The 20,457-nt window shown below is 39.5% G+C and overlaps 2 protein-coding genes across 3 annotated transcripts in view; both read right to left on the reverse strand.

The window, feature by feature from the left end:
* Positions 1-461: 461 nt before the first annotated feature.
* LOC127987324 (uncharacterized) overlaps positions 462-20,457 on the reverse strand; it is a 66,973-nt gene continuing 46,977 nt past the window's right edge. Inside the window, exons 1-5 of one of the 2 annotated variants that reach the window (XM_052589606.1) lie at positions 8,583-8,769; positions 1,344-1,661; positions 846-1,154; positions 626-757; positions 462-530 (exon numbers count right to left, since the gene is read on the reverse strand). In XM_052589606.1, the coding sequence (XP_052445566.1) occupies positions 651-757; positions 846-1,154; positions 1,344-1,661; positions 8,583-8,748 (900 nt within the window). In that variant the 5' untranslated portion in view covers positions 8,749-8,769 and the 3' untranslated portion in view covers positions 462-530; positions 626-650. Of the gene's footprint in view, positions 531-625; positions 758-845; positions 1,155-1,343; positions 1,662-8,582; positions 8,770-20,457 lie in introns of those variants that run through there. The other variant, XM_052589607.1, reaches the window with a different exon arrangement.
* On the reverse strand, positions 10,445-14,472 carry LOC127987315 (uncharacterized). Its single transcript, XM_052589597.1, has 5 exons — positions 14,027-14,472; positions 13,591-13,923; positions 13,052-13,393; positions 11,933-12,241; positions 10,445-11,843 (listed from the first exon to the last, which is right to left on the reverse strand). The coding sequence occupies exons 1-5, from the start codon at positions 14,406-14,408 to the stop codon at positions 11,737-11,739; spliced, it is 1,473 nt and encodes a 490-aa protein (XP_052445557.1). The 5' UTR covers positions 14,409-14,472; the 3' UTR covers positions 10,445-11,736.

Here is a 20,457-nt window from a genome sequence, read left to right on the forward strand (position 1 = left end):
TGGAGCACTAAACCAGTCTTAAATCATTGGGGAATATTTTTTGCAATAGCCAAAAAGACATTTTATGGGTCAAAAATCATTATGATATTAACTAAAGATCATCTTCCATGAAGATAGTTTGTAAATTTCCCGCTGTAAATATATCAAAACTTTATTTTGGATTAATAATATGCATTGTTTAGAATTCAATTGGAAATTTTTAAAGGGGTCTTTCTCAATATTTAGATTTTTTTTGCACCCTCAGATTCCTCTTTTTCAAATAGTTGTATCACTGCCAATATTCTCCGATCCTAACAAACCACACATCAATGGAAAGCTTTTTTATTCAGCTTCAGAGGTGTAAATCTCACTTTTGAAAATGTGACACTTAAGACTGGCTTTGTGGTCCAGGGTCACATATAAATAATAAAACCTTTCAAACTGGATTTAAATCATCTTTCACTGAAAAACAGAATGCAAGCTCAAATAATCATCAGTATTTATTATGAAAAAAACAACCCTTAATGTTCTGCTTTAGATTCCATTACTTCCTGAAAAGGATGAACATATGAAGGCATAAATTAAGACATCTCACAAAAATATATGCAAAAACAATATGTGAGGAATTACATTATCAGTCATGTACCTGATGCATGATCTTGTTCAGCTCTTCAGGATCTGATGTCATAAACCAGAATAATGACAGTAGCCACGCCCACCAGAGCAGAGAGGACCAATCGGATCACAGCTTCAGTAAAACCACAACAGTGAACAGAGTCTGAGGAATAAACACATCAAACTGAGATCAGCTCATTTAATAAACACTAATATCAAGAATATATGAAGGAGAAGACAAATGCTCTCACTATAGACAGAAACACTGAAAGCTTTTAATGACTCTTTTGGTCCAAGTATCAGTAGTACATAACGTCCAGCATCTTCAGTTGTGATGTCTGTGATGGTCAGAGATCCAGTTTGATTGTCCAGCTTCAGTCTGTTTCTGAATCTCCCATCAAGAACATCCTCATACACAGTCATCCTGTCAGCTCGCTTAATGCTCACAGTTATTAAAGCATTTTCAGTCTTATACATCCAATTAATCTGATCATCATGCATTATTTCAGTAAGACCAGAGTTCAGAGTGACTGAATTTCCCTTCTGTACTGATATCTCATCTGTATCACCAAACACAAAGAGAACAAACAGAAACAGGGTTTGGCACAGATTAATACTGTTTACACACTTTGATTACATAATTAGTTAAAATGTTGTTTTCAAATTAATAGTAATATAAAATGACAGAACAGACACCAAAGAAGCAAAATAGTGTGTGGATTCATATTGAAGCTGGTCATTAAACTTACCATTGATAGCAAGCAAGATGGATACGCTCGTACGGTTGATCACTATTCCGTGATAAACTCCAGTGTGTTTCATTGTGATGTCTGTGATGGTCAGAGATCCAGTTTGATCATCAAGTGTCAGTCTGTCTCTGAATCTCCCATCGAGAACATCATCATATAGAGTTATGTTGTCATCCGTTACATTCATTTCAGCTATCAGAGTGTTTTTAATCCCAAACCTCCACAGAATCTGATCATCATCCATTAATTCAGTCAGACTAGAGTTTAGAGTGACTGAATCTCCCAGTTTCACAAGCTTCATTTCATCGCCAAACACACCTGAAGAACAGCGTTCATCAGTGAACAAAGCTTTAAATTACTTGATGTTGGTTTGATGAGGCTTCACTGAAATACATGACTTAAATTTGAAATATTATAATAATATTCTGCGACAAAAGACAAAACATGATGAATGAAAAAGAAGAAGAAGAAAAAAAATAAATAATATACAGTATTGTTCAAAATAATAGCAGTACAATGTGACTAACCAGAATAATCAAGGTTTTTAGTATATTTTTTATTGCTACGTGGCAAACAAGTTACCAGTAGGTTCAGTAGATTGTCAGAAAACAAACAAGACCCAGCATTCATGATATGCACGCTCTTAAGGCTGTGCAATTGGGCAATTAGTTGAAAGGGGTGTGTTCAAAAAAATAGCAGTGTCTACCTTTGACTGTACAAACTCAAAACTATTTTGTACAAACATTTTTTTTTTCTGGGATTTAGCAATCCTGTGAATCACTAAACTAATATTTAGTTGTATGACCACAGTTTTTTAAAACTGCTTGACATCTGTGTGGCATGGAGTCAACCAACTTGTGGCACCTCTCAGCTGTTATTCCACTCCATGATTCTTTAACAACATTCCACAATTCATTCACATTTCTTGGTTTTGCTTCAGAAACAGCATTTTTGATATCACCCCACAAGTTCTCAATTGGATTAAGGTCTGGAGATTGGGCTGGCCACTCCATAACATTAATTTTGTTGGTTTGGAACCAAGACTTTGCCCGTTTACTAGTGTGTTTTGGGTCATTGTCTTGTTGAAACAACCATTTCAAGGGCATGTCCTCTTCAGCATAGGGCAACATGACCTCTTCAAGTATTTTAACATATGCAAACTGATCCATGATCCCTGGTATGCGATAAATAGGCCCAACACCATAGTAGGAGAAACATGCCCATATCATGATGCTTGCACCTCCATGCTTCACTGTCTTCACTGTGTACTGTGGCTTGAATTCAGAGTTTGGGGGTCGTCTCACAAAAACTGCCTGTGGCCCTTGGACCCAAAAAGAACAATTTTACTCTCATCAGTCCACAAAATGTTCCTCCATTTCTCTTTAGGCCAGTTGATGTGTTCTTTGGCAAATTGTAACCTCTTCTGCACATGCCTTTTTTTTAACAGAGGGACTTTGCGGGGGATTCTTGAAAATAGATTAGCTTCACACAGACGTCTTCTAACTGTCACAGTACTTACAGGTAACTCCAGACTGTCTTTGATCATCCTGGAGGTGATCATTGGCTGAGCCTTTGCCATTCTGGTTATTCTTCTATCCATTTTGATGGTTGTCTTCCGTTTTCTTCCACGTCTCTCTGGTTTTGCTCTCCATTTTAAGGCATTGGAGATCATTTTAGCTGAACAGCCTATCATTTTTTGCACCTCTTTATAGGTTTTCCCCTCTCTAATCAACTTTTTAATCAAAGTACGCTGTTCTTCTGAACAATGTCTTGAACGTCCCATTTTCCTCAGCTTTCAAATGCATGTTCAACAAGTGTTGGCTTCATCCTTAAATAGGGGCCACCTGATTCACACCTGTTTCTTCACAAAATTGATGACCTCAGTGATTGAATGCCACGCTGCTATTTTTTTGAACACACCCCTTTCAACTAATTCAACTAATTGCCCAATTGCACAGCCTTAAGAGCGTGCATATCATGAATGCTGGGTCTCATTTGTTTTCTGAGAATCTACTGAACCTACTGGTAACTTGTTTGCCACGTAGCAATAAAAAAATATACGAAAAACCTTGATTATTCTGGTTAGTCACATTGTACTGCTATTATTTTGAACAATACTGTATATATATATATGGAACAATAGCCACGGTAGTGGCCAAAAGTGATGTCAGACTGACAAATGGACATATTCAAACTTTTTTCAAATTATTTAAAACATGTTACAGATTTTGTAAGCATAGTTGTGTTTAGATTCAATCATTTTATTTATGGCAATGAAACATGCCAAATTGTAAATAACTGACAATGGTCTAGTCAATGTATGTTTTTTTCTCTCAGAGCTTTTGTTTTTAAATGCATTTTTGTCATAATAAAATAAAGCCTGTAGCTGTATTGTTTTTTTTTTATATATATAATTGTCAGATAAACAGTATTGTGCAAAAATCTTAGGCAATTAGTATTTCTGATGACAACATTTTTTTTTAAGTCAGTTATTTCAATCTTTTGCTGTCAGTAGGAAATATCAGTTTGCATTTCCAAACATTATTTTTTGCAATTAATTGTAATAATTCAGTGAGATTGTACAAGGAGTCTGACAGCAGCCAGTGCTTCACACAGAGATCTGATCTCATCATTAGTCTGTCTGGAGTAACATGAAGAAACAGAACAAATCGAGACAGACTCAATCCAGAAGAACTGCAATGTCTCCAAGACGTTCATAAAAAAAAAAAAAAAAAAAAAAAAAAAAAGAATACCTTCCTGCAACTGCACCAAGGGCAAAAGCTGCTTTAAACGCAAAAGGTGCTCACAGCAAATGTTGATTTGATTTAGTGAATATAAGTCAATTGATAAATAAAATAAATTTATGACATTATTTTTGATTACTCCTTATTTTCCAGTATTTTTACACTAGTACCTTAAACTTTTCATAGGACTGTAGCTTTGGAGGTAAGTTTTTTGAAGTGTCTTAGAGAAGTTGCTACAGTTCTTCTCGATTTTGTAACAATCGCGATCCAGATAAACACAGGGAGATAGAGAGATCCAATAGCAGGTATGTTTTAATTGGGTAATCCAAAACAAGCCAAGGAACAGGAAAGGGAACGGAACGGAAACTCTGAAAACGAGGGGTCTCGGAGAATGAGAAGACAATGAAGAATCTCGGAGGACGAGAAGACTGGGAACACGAAAGGTAAGGACTCCATACAGACAACAGGAAAGACTGGTAAATATAGGGAGGCTAATGACAATTAAGTGAAGGCACCTGGTGAAATTAGCAGGAGTGCAATTACTGTGATGAAAGGACAAGACTAGTGGAAATCTAGTGCCTATGGTGATGGCCTAAGGGGAAGTGAGCCCACTAGTGGACACCCAGGGAAACAGAGACTTGACAGCGTGACATTACCCCCTCCTCCACGGAGCAGCTGCCAGATCCTCCACCCGAACCCAAGGAGAGACCAAACACATAAAGAGACCAGGAGGGAGGTGGAGCGGCGGAGGACCAGGGGGAGGGATGGAGGGCCAGGTAAAATGGGCAAACAGAGACAAGAGAAGTGCAACACAAAACAAGGAGTCCAGGAGGGAGGTGGACCGGAGGAGGATCAGGGTGAGGGACGGAGGGCCAGATCCTAGAGGGAAACAGAAAGAAAGACACAGACAAGAAACCCAGGATGGAGGTGGACCGGTGGAGGATCAGGGGTAGGGACGGAGGGCCAGGTCCATAGATGGAAAAACAGACAGAAGAACAAAACAAAACAACCACAAAAACACAAGTCCAGGAAGGACATAACGTGACAGCCACCAGGGCGGAGCAGAAGACCACCACATCCGTACGGTCGAATAAACAGGAGGGCAAGTCTGGTTGGGCAAGTCTGAAACAGAGAACATGAACACGTTAAGGGTAGCCTCCGTGGCCACAACAGGATCGGTCCGGTGCTCAGAGAGTTAGACTGAAACGTGACGAGACTCTGGAAGTTCCGCAGAGGCGAGGAGAGACTCTGGTAGTTCAGCAGAGACGTGGAATGGCTCTGGTAGTTCAGCAGAGATGTGGAGAGGCTCTGGTAGTTCAGCAGAGAAGTGACGAGACTGGTAATCCCATGGTGGTTATACTGGATTCCAGAAGGTCAACGCTGACTTGACTCTGCTCATGAAGATTATTGGTGACTTGTTTTTGTTCATGAAGATCATTGGTGACTTGCATTTGTTCATGAAGATCATTGGTGACTTGCATTTGTTCATGAAGATCAATGGTGACTTGCCTTTGTTCAAGAAGATCAATGGTGACTTGCCTTTGTTCATGAAGATCAATGGTGACTTGACTCTGTCCTTGAAAATCACCAGTGACTTGACTTGACTCTAGAAGGTCAACGGTGACTAGTCCTGACTCTGGAAGGTCGACGGTGACTAAGCCTGACTCTGGAAGGTCGACTGTAACTAGCCCTGACTCTGGAAGATCAACGTTGACTAGTCCTGACTCTGGAAGGTCAATGGTAACTAGCCCTGACTCTGGAAGATCAACATTGACTAGTCCTGACTCTGGAAGGTCCACGGTGACTAGCCCTGACTCTGGAAGGTCCACGGTGACTAGCCCTGACTCTGGAAGATCAACGTTGACTAGTCCTGACTCTGGAAGGTCATTGGTAACTAGCCCTGACTCTGGAAGATCAACGTTGACTAGTCCTGACTCTGGAAGGTCAATGGTAACTAGCCCTGACTCTGGAAGGTCAACGGTGACTAGCCCTGACTCTGGAAGGTCCACATTGACTAGCCCTGACTCTGAAAGGTCCACATTGACTAGCCCTGACTCTGGAAGGTCAACGTTGACTAGTCCTGACTCTGTAAGGTCAATGGTAACTAGTCTTGACTCTGGAAGGTCGACGGTGACTAAGCCTGACTCTGGAAGGTCGACGGTGACTAACCCTGACTCTGGAAGGTCAACTGGCACCTGACTCAACTCTGAAAAGTCAATGGGCACCTGACTCGACTCTGGAAGGTCAACAGGAACCTGACTCGACTCTGGAAGGTCAACAGGAACCTGACTCAACTCTGGAAGGTCAGCTGTGACTGTCATCTTGTGCAGAGGCGCTGGGCAAGCAGCCATCTTGTACCATGACTCTGGACTGGCGGCCATCTTGGGTCGTGGTGCTGGACCGTTGGCCAATTTGGGCAATGGCGCTGAGCTAGCAGCCATCTTGTGCTGTGGCGCTGGGCTGGCGGCCATCCTGGGCAGTGGCGCTGGGCTAGCGACCATCTTATGCTGTGGTGTTGGACTGGCGTCCATCTTGTGTCGTGACGCTGAGCTGGCAGCCATCTTGTGCTGTGATGCTGGTCTGGCGGCCATTTTGCATCGTGGCGCTAGGCTGGTGACCACCTTGTGCTGAGGTGCTGGGCTGGCGGCTATCTTGTGCAGTGGCGCTAGACTTGCGGCCATCCTGGGCAGCGGTGCTGGGCTGGCGGCCATGCGCTTCCTCTCGCATCTCCGTCCGCCATGGTGAGACGGCGGCTCCCATCCATTCCACACGAGCCCAGGGTCGAAAGGGGGCCATGGTGAAGAGCGATGCCGGACCTCCTCTCGACCACTAACTCCTTTGCGACCTCCCCTGGTCCCACGGAAAACAACCAGGCGGGTTCCCTCCAAACCACTCTTATCCCGCTCGGTGGTTGGGGAGGAAACATGAAAAAACAATCCTGCTGGATCTAATGGATGGAGTCCTTCTGTAACGATCGCGATCCAGATAAACACAGGGAGAGAGAGAGAGATCCAATAGCAGGTATGTTTTAATGGGGTAATCCAAAACGTAATCCAAAACAAGCCAAGGTCAAAACCAGAAAGCAGTCCAAAACAGACAAACAAAGGAAGGAACAGGAAAGGGAACGGAACGGGAACTCGGAAAACGAGGGGTCTTGGAGGACGAGAAGACAATGAAGAATCTCGATAAAGAGAAGATTGGGAACACGAAAGTTAAGGACTCCGTACAGACAACAGGAAAGACTGCTAAATATAGGGAGGCTAATGACAATTAAGTGAAGGCACCTGGTGAAATTAGCAGGAGTGCAATTACTGTGATGAAAGGACAAGACTAGTGGAAATCTAGTGCCTATGGTGAAGTGCCTAAGGGGAAGTGAGCCCACTAGTGGACACCCAGGGAAACAGAGACTAGACAGCGTGTCAGATTTAGTCTTTCTCAGTTTTTAAGGGGTCCAAGCACTGATGGAGCCGGAACCCTAATGTTTTCATAATGATCCTCTTCTTCTTCTTCTGCCTTAAATGAGTCTGGCAAGCTTAAACCGTAAGTCGTATAAGCACCAAATTTGGCAGGATGGTTCCAAATGTCCCCCAATACTCATTGATAATGATGCTATAACATAATTTTCATTTTATTTCGGATGGCGATTTCTTCCAGTGGTAACTGGATGAAAACAAGAAGTTAATCCCACACTGAAATTGGTTTAATGTACATGTGGACAAAAATGTTTGAGGGTCAAATTACATCAAATTTATGTCATTTCAAGTTTTTGACATCAGTTGCACATCTGACCTGTTTTTTAATGTTAATTTTGATGTCTTTTTAACATCATTAGCCAAATTGCTGTGCTCGGACACCGATGATTGCCGCTTGGGCAATATTTTCTTTCTTTATGTTATTCCAGACAGACTGATGATAATGAGATCAGATCTCTGTGTGGAGCACTGGCTGCTGTCAGACTCCTAGAACAAAAATCTCACTATATTATTACAATTAATGACAAAAAAATTTTTTGGAAATGTAAATTGATATTTCCTACTGACATTACACTACAGCAAAACATGGAAATAACTGACCAATTTTTCTTTTCTTTTTTGGTGAAAGTAATACCAGCCCAAGACTTTTGCACAGTAAGGTATACCTAAACCAAAGTTTGTGTTTTTGTTCTTCCCTTATATGATGCAAATATTTAAAAATAGTAATAGTGTACCCATATTTTGATGGAGTTATTAAAGAGACAACAATCCAGTCCCCTCCGGACATCACTTTTGGACACTTGTTTAAATAAAAAAAGACACTTTTACTTTTATCCTGATGTCAGACTTAAACTTCTGTTGCCGGGTATTTGAGTATAGACCTAAATTCAAACTTGATCTTAAATGATTTCTTTATGAGAATAACAGTGAATGTTAATAATCCTCTCTAATTTAACTTGTCATTTATTACATGTTACCAGAACACAAGCAACTGAAGCTATAAAAACACATTTCAGACTCACCATCCAGATGCCAGAAACACAGACAGAACAAAACAATCCAAAACATCTTCAACGGTTTCAGTCCACAAATCATATGAAAAGACAAACTCTTCAAAACTGGTTCATTAATACAATGACAGATGAGCTGATGTGAGACTATACTGTCAGTCAAAATGCATGGGGACATCCAGCTCTTTTTTTTGTGCTTATTTCATAACATGTTAAACTGTACTGCTTTGAGCTGCAGTTGGCCTCATCCTGTTGATCAATGGTGTTCTTTTCAACAGAAATAGATTGACCCATAACATGATCAGTGTCTAGAGAATTTAAATGTGTTTGATCTTCTCTTGAGATCCTGAGAGTGTTTGGCTCTGTTCTCTCCTTTAACTGTCTTCAGCTCGTTTGTTCTTCATTTCGTATCAAATGTCTTAATTGTTTCTCCTCTCAGACTGATTCCAGAGTTTGTCTTATGGCTTTATGGAACAGGAACAGATCACCCGCTGTCGAGTGTTGAATATGTGAGATGAACATCAAACACCTTAATGTTGAGATTCAAACTAAAAACCTTCAGTCTCTTGTTCTCTGTTCAGACTGACTCCATTCAGCTCTGATGGAGCTTCAGATTTCACTCTTTAAGGAAAAGGAATATTGAAAGATATAATGTTGTGTCTAAGTCCACAAACTTTGTTTAGCTGTTGTTTAACTGTGTATATAGTTTTAAAACACTGACATATTTTTTTTGTGTTAAACATTGTGCAAAAAACAGTTGTCAGTTTTATTCTATGACTATTGAGAAAACCTTATGCAACACAAGTTTGCAGAAGAAAGACAAAATTGCAGCAACATTTAATGTAGAAACACAAAATGCTGTCTCCGCAACACTGCTTGCACAAGAAAAACCAGAGTGGTCAACTAGATTGACCAGCTCAGATTTGTTTTCAGAACAGGACGACCAACCGTCTGGACCAGCATTTTCCTGCATACACTCACACAACAGTCATACAAAGCTGTGAATGTTACTGAGAATAGTGTCCTGATTTATTCAGCTGAAAATGAAATCAATCTGTATATTTCTGAATTTGGAAAACGTTTTGAGTTTTATTTTTTATTTTTATTGAGTTAATAAGATGTAAGTGGTTTTTAATTGCAGAAACACTGTTTGAAGCTCATGTGTACGGAAGTTCTAAGCGGCCATGCATTATAATATTTTTTCTTCTCGTTTTCTCGTTATAACGACTTAATTTTCTCGTTATCTCGACATAACGAAGTTCGTTTTCTCAACATAACGAAGTTCGTTTTCTCGTTATAACGAACTAGTTTTCTCTAAGAAGCTACAAAACTGCGCCAGCAGCTGGCACTATAGACCTGAATATAACTGATGGGGTGTTGTATACTATACACTTTACTGTACGCGGACCTTCCTCGTGATCACTATAATTTGTCTTCATTACTGACATTTAATTAATTCATAAATGTTAAATATGCTTGAATCAATATGAATATTTTGTGTATTAAGTTCCTGCTAGATGCATGAGTTTCACCAACGCGTTCAGTGTCATAAAATAACTGCTTTATCAAAACCAAGGTTGACATCACTGTATTCTGTTTATCTACAGTAGGACGGGATTTAACGATGCAGGCTGATGTGCTTCTTTTCCTTATTACTAATCTTTATTGTTAACCATATTAATGAGAAATGTGATATATATGTAAAATCCATAGGCTTATTTAATTCAGTTTTGTTCTATAATGTTGTAATCGTTTTTGTCTACATACACACACACACACACACACACACACTACATGTACACATGGACGCTCTTTTCAAACAGAAGCTTGTAACACACATGATATCTGCCACATCATATAATGACTACTACAAATTACAAATTATATATAATTTTATTTCAAATAAAGGGAAAATGAAAAGTGAGTTTAATCCAAGCAGCTCTAATTTCGTGGTGTTGCCATTTAAACATGTTAATTACAAAAACAAAACGTTCGTTGTACTGTCTCTGGAAAAATCAAAATGGTTGTCCATCAGATACCTGTCAAAGTTGAGTTCGTTACTATAGCAACAGTAAAACTGTCATGTCGTTATAATGAGAAAACAAACTTTCGTTATGTCGAGATAACGAGAAAAATAAGTCGTTATAACGAGAAAACGAACTTCATTATGTCGAGATAACGAGAAAAATAAGTCGTTATAACGAGAAAACGACTTTCGTTATGTCGAGATAACGAGAAAATTAAGTCGTTATAACTATAAACAAAAAGGAAAAAAAATTATAATGCATGGCCGCTTAGAACTTTCGTACATGTGAGTTAACCTGGCTCTTTTCTTTCAGAGAAACAGCTAAGCAGCTAAAGATGAAGAGACAATTCAGTAATATTTGCAGTAAAATTTGTACGATAAACAATTGTTAAGGCTGAAGACTGAATTTACTTGATTAAAAAATGCAAAAATAATAACATTATAAAACATTACACTTAAAATTTAGTTTTCTGCTTAATATTGTTTTTTGAAAACTATGATACTTTATTATATTGTGATGCTAATATTACCCTAGACTGAATAGTAATGTATAACATTTTCCACAAAATTATGAAGCAGCGCAACTGTTTTCACAACATTGATAATAATCTGAAATGTTTATCAATAAGCAGCAAATCAGCATATTATAATGATTTCTGAAGGACCAATAGAAACTGTGTGTCATAAATCAACTTCTCAGGAAAATGTTATGGGGTTTCCAATCAAAACATGACTTTCTGTTGTGAAACAGGATTTTGATTTCATGTATGTCCTCGTATGAGGATACTGGTACTAAAAGCATGTTTATTACTCATTTTGGGAGACACAACAAATGAATAGGGAAAGAAATTATACTTCAATATTCCTATGAAATGTTATATATTATTGTGAAAATCTTGTCAATTATTACTCCCATTATTAAACTTATTTTTACATGTTGCCCCCAAAACACATTAATATGCTAATTAGATTTTGTTTATAGATACATTATATATAATGAGGTAACCTGAATATGACCTTTATAAATGCATTTTGCACAAAGAAAAATAGTAAATCAAATAATTTTGCTGGGTCTTAAGAGGCTAGAGCAGAGCAGAGCATTGTTGTCATATGGACTTATACTTGATCTTGTTCAACTCTTCAGGATCTGATGTCATAAACCAGAAGAAAGACAGTAGCCACGCCCACCAGAGCAGAGAGGACCAATCGGATCACAGCTTCAGTAGAACCACAACAGTGTTCAGAGTCTGAGGAATAAAAACATCAAACTGAGTTCACTTCAGTGAATAACCGCTAATATCAGCACCAACATCAACTAATATCAGCTCTGCTGTACCTGAACATGAGTGACAGAGCTTGCTGATGTCCAGATGTGTGGTCTGGTTTCTGATGGGATTGTTGATCACACAGCTGTAGCTGTTTTTCTCCTGATATTCCACCTCCAGAGGTAGAGAGAGACTGATGCTGAGATCAGACACACTGATGCTGGACAATAAACTGTTTCCTTTGTACCAGGAGAGAGTCACATGACTCACATTCACCACTGAACACAACAGTGAACAATTCTGCTGTGATGATGATGATGAAGATGAAGATGAAGAACAGTTTGAAGAGTTTCTGCTGATGACAGGAACAGGCAGACGAGCTGAAAACATGAGAGAATAAAGAGAAATATAAACAAATCAAATATTATATTTTCAAAAGTGATGTGACATACAGCCAAGTATGGTGACCCATACTCAGAATTCATGCTCTGCATTTAACCCATCCAAAGTGCACACACACAGCAGTGAAAACACACACACACACACACACACACACACACACACACACACACACACACACACACACACACACACACACACAGGGCAGCCATTTATGCTGTGGCACTCAGGGATAGCAGTTGCAGGTTCAGTGCCTTGCTCAAGGGGAACCTCAGTCATGCTATTGCCAGCCCAAGACTGGAACCCATATTCCTAGGGTTAGGAGTCAAACTGTATAACCACTAGGCCACGACTTCCCCGTAAGTTCAAGTCAGTGTATACTCAACATCAGTTTATTCAACAATAAATATGTAAAATGTTAATAAAATAAGAATATTTAAAGGACAGGACAAATTATCTCTACTCACCACTGACAGAAACTATATATTTATATATATAAATAACTTCATTTGAATGATACTGTATATAATATTGTGCACAATCTGACACGCCAGTCTCGTCTGTAGGTAACGCTTGCGCTGTTAGCTCTAAAAGTACGCTAACTCTGAAACAGAACCTGCTGGTTATCATAAGAGATCAAGACAAGGTAACGTACATACCCTGAAAGTTACCTCCATTTATTGAACCAAAAGTTGAGGTTATCCACTTACTTAACTTTAAACATACCCACTGGTTATGTCACTTAACCTGCTTTCTGAAATACTGTACCCTCCTGCTCAGTTGATACTTACTAAAGACAGAAACTTTAAATGTTATTGATGACGGTTTTGATCCAGTTATCTTTAGTTTATAATCTCCAGCATCTTCAGTTGTGATGTTTGTGATGGTCAGAGATCCAGTTTGATTGTCCAGCTTCAGTCGGTCTCTGAATCTCCCGTCGAGAACATACTCGTATACGGTGCTTGTGTTAACACGTCTATTGATTTTAGCTATTAAAGTCTTTAAAAACCTCCACTCAATCTGATCATCAGTCAAAACCTTCAATCGAATCCTCCAAAACTCATCATCATCCATCATTTCAATAAAATCAGAGTTTAAAGTGAGTGAATCTCCCTCCATCACTGATATTTCATCTGTATCACCAAACACACACATGAAGAACAACAGAAAGAGGAGTAAACAGATTATTACTGTTCAATATCTTGACAATGGTTTACTACAATACATAGTTACAAATTTAAAACTGAAATAATATCATAAAACAGCTAAAAGAAACAAAAGATGAATGAATTGTCATCAAATAACAGGAGAAACCAGTTTTTTAACTCACCATAGACAGTGAAAAGGTAGTCAATCTTTATGTATGTGGTCTGCAGTTTATAACGTCCAGCATGATGAATTCTGACATTTCTGATGGTCAGAGATCCAGTTTGATCGTCCAGCTTCAGTCTGCCTCTGAATCTCCCATCAAGAGCATTATCAGATATAGTCATGCTGTCTGCCCGTTTATTGATTTCAGCTATTAAAATGTATTCATATCCAGACAACCACATTGTTGCATCATCTAAAAACCTCCACTGAATCTTGTCATCCTCCATGATTTGAGTAAGACCAGAGTTTATAGTGACTGAATTTCCAATTTTCATTGACACCGACTTGTCTCCTGAATTATCAGACATACAGAACATAAACAGAAAGTTTGGATTATTAATTGTACCTTTGTGCTGATTAAAATACAAAAAACATGAAACCAATAATTAACTTACCATAGACAGTGAGAAGGAAACACTTCCTCACATTGTTGATCTGCAGTTCATAAGCTCCAGCATGTTGAGTTGTGGTGTTTGTGATGGTCAGAGATCCAGTTTGATCGTCCAGCTTCAGTCTGTTTCTGAATCTCCCATCAAGAACATCATCATACACAGTCATTCTGTCGGTCTGTTTATTAGTTTCAGCAAGTGAAGTATTTTCACGTCCAAACCCCCACTGAATCACATTATCATTTTTTATTTCAGTAAGACCAGAGTCCAGAGTGACTGAACTTCCCTTCATCACTGATATTTCATCAGCAAAACCAAGCACACCTGTAGAACAGATTTTGACAGAGGTTAAAGCTTCAAAATCACTTGATGTTGGTGTCTGCTGCATGGCTCATCAACTTCTCGGTGAGTACATGCAACAGGAAAGTGCTGCAACTCTCACAGGCTAAAATAAGTCTGGAAAGAGCCAACTGACACTTAGGAGACCAACCCAACTTAGGAGCCAAGCTGGGTGCAGAAGTGGTTGAAGATCATCCTGTAGATGCAACAGTGTAGTTACATCAGTAACGGACCTGTGCTAATTATGGATCCTTCTCTCATATAACCAGAGCCAATAATGTTCAATTTAGAGCCAGACATGACTCAGGAAGTAAAGCAGCATAAATGAGGCTGCATGGCAAGCAAACACTAACTAATATGCTGGTGATCAGCAATCCTGGACTGTGGAGTTTTGTTCTTACTTACATTTCCAGGCAAAGCATTTTGACTATCGCTTGGGTTGTATATACTGTACACTGGAACTCACTCGGACTGGTATAGAGTACGGTGTTATGACTCCATGCTTTTAAGAGCCTGTGCTTTCCTGGTTTATTTTTTTGTCTCATGTGAATATTGATTTTCACTTAAAATATATATATATATATATATTTTTAAACACTCTAATCTCTCACACAGTATAATCTGACCCCATTGTAATTGTTGAACGTTACAATGTGCTGTCATACATGGGCCCACAGTGCACAATAATGATTGTCCCAACAAGGTTTTTGATGCAATATCCAAGCTCAGTCTCGATTATAAAATAAATTATAAGAATAATTATTTTGGTCAATATTGAAATAGCAGTTATTTAACATGTAGGCCTATATATGTTTCTATTTTCGAATTTTCTCCACAGAGAGGAGAACTCGAGCAAGTTAGCCAAGGTTGTTTTTGATGTCCACAGTTGAAGATACAACAAGAAATCTGTCCAAGAGCACACACCCAATAGGAAGTCTCTTGTTGTACACTCAACTTTCACTTTTTACTTTCACGATGAAGTGCTTAGTAAGCTTAGTAATGCACAACATCAAAACCAGCCTCCCCAACACACTCCATCCACTCCAGTTTGCATACCATCCAAACCGCTCTACAGATGATGCAATTTCCCCCACCCTTCATCTGGCTATTACCCACCTAGAGAATAAAGACTCCTATGTCAGAATGCTGTTCATTGACTTCAGCTCAGCATTCAACGCAATAATCCCACAACAGCTCATTAATAAACTAATCTTGCAGGGCCTAAATACCTCCCTCTGTTATTCAATCCTGGACTTTCTAACTGGAAGACCTCAGTCAGTCCGTGTCGGCCACAACACCTTGAGCACTACCACACTGAGCACAGGTGCTCCACAAGGCTGTGTGCTCAGCCCACTGCTGACCCACGAATGCACTGCCAAGTTCAGCTCCAAACACATCATCAAGTTTGCAGATGACACAACTCTGGTAGGTCTCATCAGCAACAGTGATGAAATGCACTACAGACAGGTGTAGCAAAGTTGGCTGAATGGTGTGGCACCAACAACCTAAAAGTAAGACATAGGAGGTTGTGATGGACTCCAGGAGAAACTCGGTTGACAACCCACCACTGACCATTGACAGCTTGACTGTGGAAAGAGTCATCAGTACTAAATTCCTTGGGGTGCACATTACAGAGGATCTCACCTGGACCACCAACACTGTCACTCTCGAAGAAGGCACAACAGTGCCTACACTTTCTCATTAGTGAAGATCATCAGTGCCCTTCTCCCCTCCATCCTGGACATTTTCTTTACACGATGCTCCAGCAAAGCCAACAGTATTGCGAAGGACCCCACCCATCACTCCCACAGTCTCTTCCAGCTCCCACCATCAGGAAAGTGAAAAGTGATGTGACATACAGCCAAGTATGGTGACCCATACTAAGAATTTGTGCTCTGCATTTAACCCATTCAGGGAGCAGTTGGGGGTTCAGTGCCTATTTTCCAATGAATTCAGTTCTCTACATATGGCCAAATACCCACAAAATGATGTCAAAATTTCACTCTTGGTGAGTATTCATTACCTGAATTAAAAATAATGTATTACATAGTACCATAACAGAAACAACTGAAATCAAAAAAACACATTTAAACTCACCAATTAGATGCCACAAACACAAACAGAACCAAAATTGGTGAAACATCTTCAAAGGTTTCAGTCTATAAATACCAATAGACAAACTCTTCAAAGAAATGACTTACACGCTGATGTGAAGCTCCTCTGTGGTGAAATGAAGTGACCAACATCTAAAATAACTACAAGTGTTAATACACGTGATCATCCAGCCAGAGTTCAGCAACATTTTCGGCATGACGTGCCATTTTTTATTTTTGTGGTTAACCATTGTACCAATACTGCCCAGCCCATTTTTAAAGACACCATAAAACAGAAGTAGTGACCGAGTCCTCCATCAGATTGTCATTTTTATAAAAAAAATAAATAAAAAAAAAGTTTGCAATGGCCTAAGAGTAATGTTGTGGTTATATTCTAATATCTTTTTTATTTTTAAGGGTAGTGTACTTCCCCATGGCTTGCGTCAGCACTAGTCGATGCATTGATTACTCTAAAGTAAAGCATCAGCTTCAGTTTTTCCACCAGAGTTCAATTTACCCCTCACACCACTAGCTCCGCTAGTGGTTTAATAAATTTTTTTTTTTTTAATTATTAAAAATAAAAAATTTAATAATACAAGTATTTATAGCTCCTAACAGGCTTTGACTATGAGAAATTATTACCTCAAAATGTATGTCATAATGCAGTTTTCTTTATTGCTCAAGTTCCAGTGAATATCCCTCTGCGTGCCACTGCTGGTAACATGTGCAGTAGGTTGCAGACCCCTGATCTAGCAGCTTCTTTCACACTTCACACTTTGAGCTCCAGTAGGCCTCAGCTTCCTGTAGATCAATTACATCATTTTCAACAGAAAGAGACTGAACCATAACGTGTTAAAAGTGTTAACGTGTTTCCTTTTGTCATGAGATCCTGAGTGTCTTCAGCTCATTAATAATAATATTTTGAGATTATAGCCTTTATTGCTCATGCAAATGGCCTGGACTGAGAGCACTGGGAGAAGTTGTCAGGGCCAAAAAAAAAAAAGAAAAGTTATGCATGGTTAGAAAAACTAAAAAACTTAAATCACTTGAATAAGGCAATAAAACACATATCAAGAATATGATATTTATTAACAGACTGAACAGGAACAACCTTTTATCTTAACATCAGCTCACAAACCCAACTGACATTCCTTTGGGTGGCGCTGTAGCTCTCTTATTTAATATTTTTGTAATAGGGTTAACTCGCGGGGACCGTATGCTTGGAAAAATATTTGACATTTGAAATTAATTTGTTATTCTCTAAACATTTTGACTTCATTCACTAAATATTTTTACTTTATTCTCGAAACATTTAGACTTTATTCTCATGATATTTTGACTTTATTCTTGTAGTATTTTGAGTTTATTCTCGTAATTTCTATTTTATTCTTGAAATATTATGACTTTAATCCCCTAATCTTAGATTTAAAAAAATAAATAAAAATAACATGGCACTAAAATGCCGTCGTACTCTACATTTACTCCTCTTTTGGAAAGTCTTGGTATCTTGGATTTTTTTGGTTTTTCCTGTTTGAATGTAGTTACATTATTCAGTACAATTTATGTACAAGTTATGTGTATGTAATTTGCTTCAGAACATCTCAGAGTTACAAAAATAACAATTTAATAGTAACAAAAAGTAAAAATTATGTTTCATCAGTGTAAGCTTAATAATAATTTTAATATTTACGTATAATGTTAAATATTATGTGTAACTATGTTTGTTGTGCAGGAAGGAAGACGGCAGGGTCGGCTGTTACTACTGACTGCTTTTATTCTAAACAAAAATGGTGCAAAATGGACCATCCGGAGCCATCCGGCTTGCAGCCAACTCCCCCCATTCCGGGAGAGGAAATCAGCCACAGCCATCTGAACACCCGGCCTGTGGACCACCTTGAACTTAAAAGGCTGTAAAGCTAGATACCAATGAGGAATCCGTGTGTTGGTATCCTTCATGCGATGGAGCCACATCAGGGGAGCGTGGTCCGAACAGAGGGTGAATTCCCGTCCCAGGAGATAATAGCGGAGGGTGAGGACGGACCACCTGATGGCCAAACACTCTTTCTCCACGGTGCTGTACTTAGTCTCTCTCTTAGAGAGCTTGTGACTAATGTACAGCACCGGCCGTTCCTCCCCCTCTATCTCCTGGGCCAGGACAGCACCCAATACCCTGTCTGACGCATCTGTCTGCAACAAAAAAGGGAGAGAGAAATCAGGAGAGTGAAGCAATGGCCCGCCACATAGAGCCTTCACCTGGGTAAACGCCTGCTGGCACGGCTCCATCCACTGAACCGTATCTGGTGTTTCCTTTTTAGTGAGATCAGTCAAGGGGCTGGTGAGATCTGAATAATTATGCACAAACCTTCTATAATTTCCCGCCCGCCCCAAGAACTGTCTCACCTCCTTTTTGGTCTTGGGACGCGGACAGGTCGCAACTGCTGCAGTCTTATCAATTTGGGGACGCACCTGCCCATGTCCCAAGTGAAAACTCAGATACTTTACCTCCACGCGCCAAATCGCACACTTCTTCGGGTTGGCCGTGAGCCCAGCCCCTCTCAGCGACCTCAGTACTGCCCTCACATGCTACATATGCTGCTGCCAGTCATTACTAAATATAATGATATCATCTAGATAGGCAGCAGCATATGCACCATGGGGCTGCAACACCCTGTCCATCAGTCGCTGAAAAGTAGCCGGCGCGCCGAACAGCTCGAACGGGAGTGTAACAAATTTGTGTAATCCAAACGGCGTCGTGGAAGCGTTTTTTTTCTCTGGATAATGGAGACAATGGGATCTGCCATTAACCCTTTGTTAAGTCCAATGTGGAAAAAAAAAATCGTCAACCCATTGCATTTGATATGCGTCGAATTTCGATACAGCATTCACCCTGTGAAAATCCACACAGAACCACACTGAGTCATCCGTCTTAGGAACCAAAACTATTGGGCTCACCCAGTTACTGTTGGATTCTTCTATTACCTCCATTTCAAGCATCGCACCTAATTCTTCCTGAACTACTTTTGTCTTGTTTTCAGGCAAGTGATATGGCCGGCTGCGAACCACCATGCCCGGCTCCATCTCGATATGGTGCTGAATGAGATTTGTACGGCCAGGTAGGAGAGAAAACACATCAGCAAGCTCCGCCTGTAATGTAGTCAAATCAATGAGCTGGGAGGGCGAGAGATGATCTCCCCCTGGGGCCAGAGCGAGAGATAGTTTTTTTGTATTCGCTTCTGGTCCAAGATTCTTATATTGACTAAATGAATAATGAATAAAACTTTATATTGTCACGATGCTGATCAGCAGATTTTTGTTGTTTTTTGTTTTGACAGTTCGCCATGTGCTCGTTGTCTTCGTGGTTCCCTCCCCATCATTATCTTATTTACTACTTCAGCTGCCATCACACCTGTGACTTGTTTAATCCAAAATTCCCTCTCTTTTTATGTTCCCCTCATGTGTAGTCTTTTGTCTGACTGTTGTGAACATGCTACACTTCGTTCGTGACCTCCTCCCAGTCTTGTCGTGTTTTGTCTTGATGTGTATTCATAGGCTCAAAGTGCAGTTTAGTGTTTTCAGTTTGTCTTCTCTTCTGCTTGCTCTCAGCCTCTCATTTCACCAGACTTCTGTTCCGTAGTTCCTGCCCTGACATTACCAGAACTGTGTTTTGTGGCTTCTCCACTCATGCCCCTCTTTGGCATGCTCTATAAGGAATGCTCTGACGTTGTGTCAGTTCCAATGCTTGGACTCTGTGAGCTGTTCTCACTTTTCATTCTAAGTGCACACGCGTCTGCTGCTTTAAATTCTAGAACAGTACCTGAAGCACCTTCATCTATAAAATCAAATTTTTTACAATTTGTAATGTTTTAGCTGTATATGTGATTTGCTTCAGAAAGTCTTGCAGAGTTACAAAAATAACAATTTAATAGTAATAAAAATAAAGTGACATTTCATCTGTATAAGCGTAATAATAATGTTAACATTTACGTATAATTAAATGTTTTAATA

Source organism: Carassius gibelio, chromosome B22 (genome assembly GCF_023724105.1).
Source record: "Carassius gibelio isolate Cgi1373 ecotype wild population from Czech Republic chromosome B22, carGib1.2-hapl.c, whole genome shotgun sequence".
Lineage (NCBI taxonomy): Eukaryota > Metazoa > Chordata > Actinopteri > Cypriniformes > Cyprinidae > Carassius > Carassius gibelio.

Excerpts from the sequence above, each read along its gene's own strand:
- LOC127987315 (XM_052589597.1), bottom strand. The coding sequence starts at position 14,408 with ATGCAGCAGACACCAACATCAAGTGATTTTGAAGCTTTAACCTCTGTC. Across the intron at positions 13,924-14,026 it reads TTTCCTTCTCACTGTCTATG|GAGACAAGTCGGTGTCAATG; the intron begins GTAAGTTAATTA and ends CTGATAATTCAG. Across the intron at positions 11,844-11,932 it reads GCTCTGTCACTCATGTTCAG|ACTCTGAACACTGTTGTGGT; the intron begins GTACAGCAGAGC and ends TTTATTCCTCAG.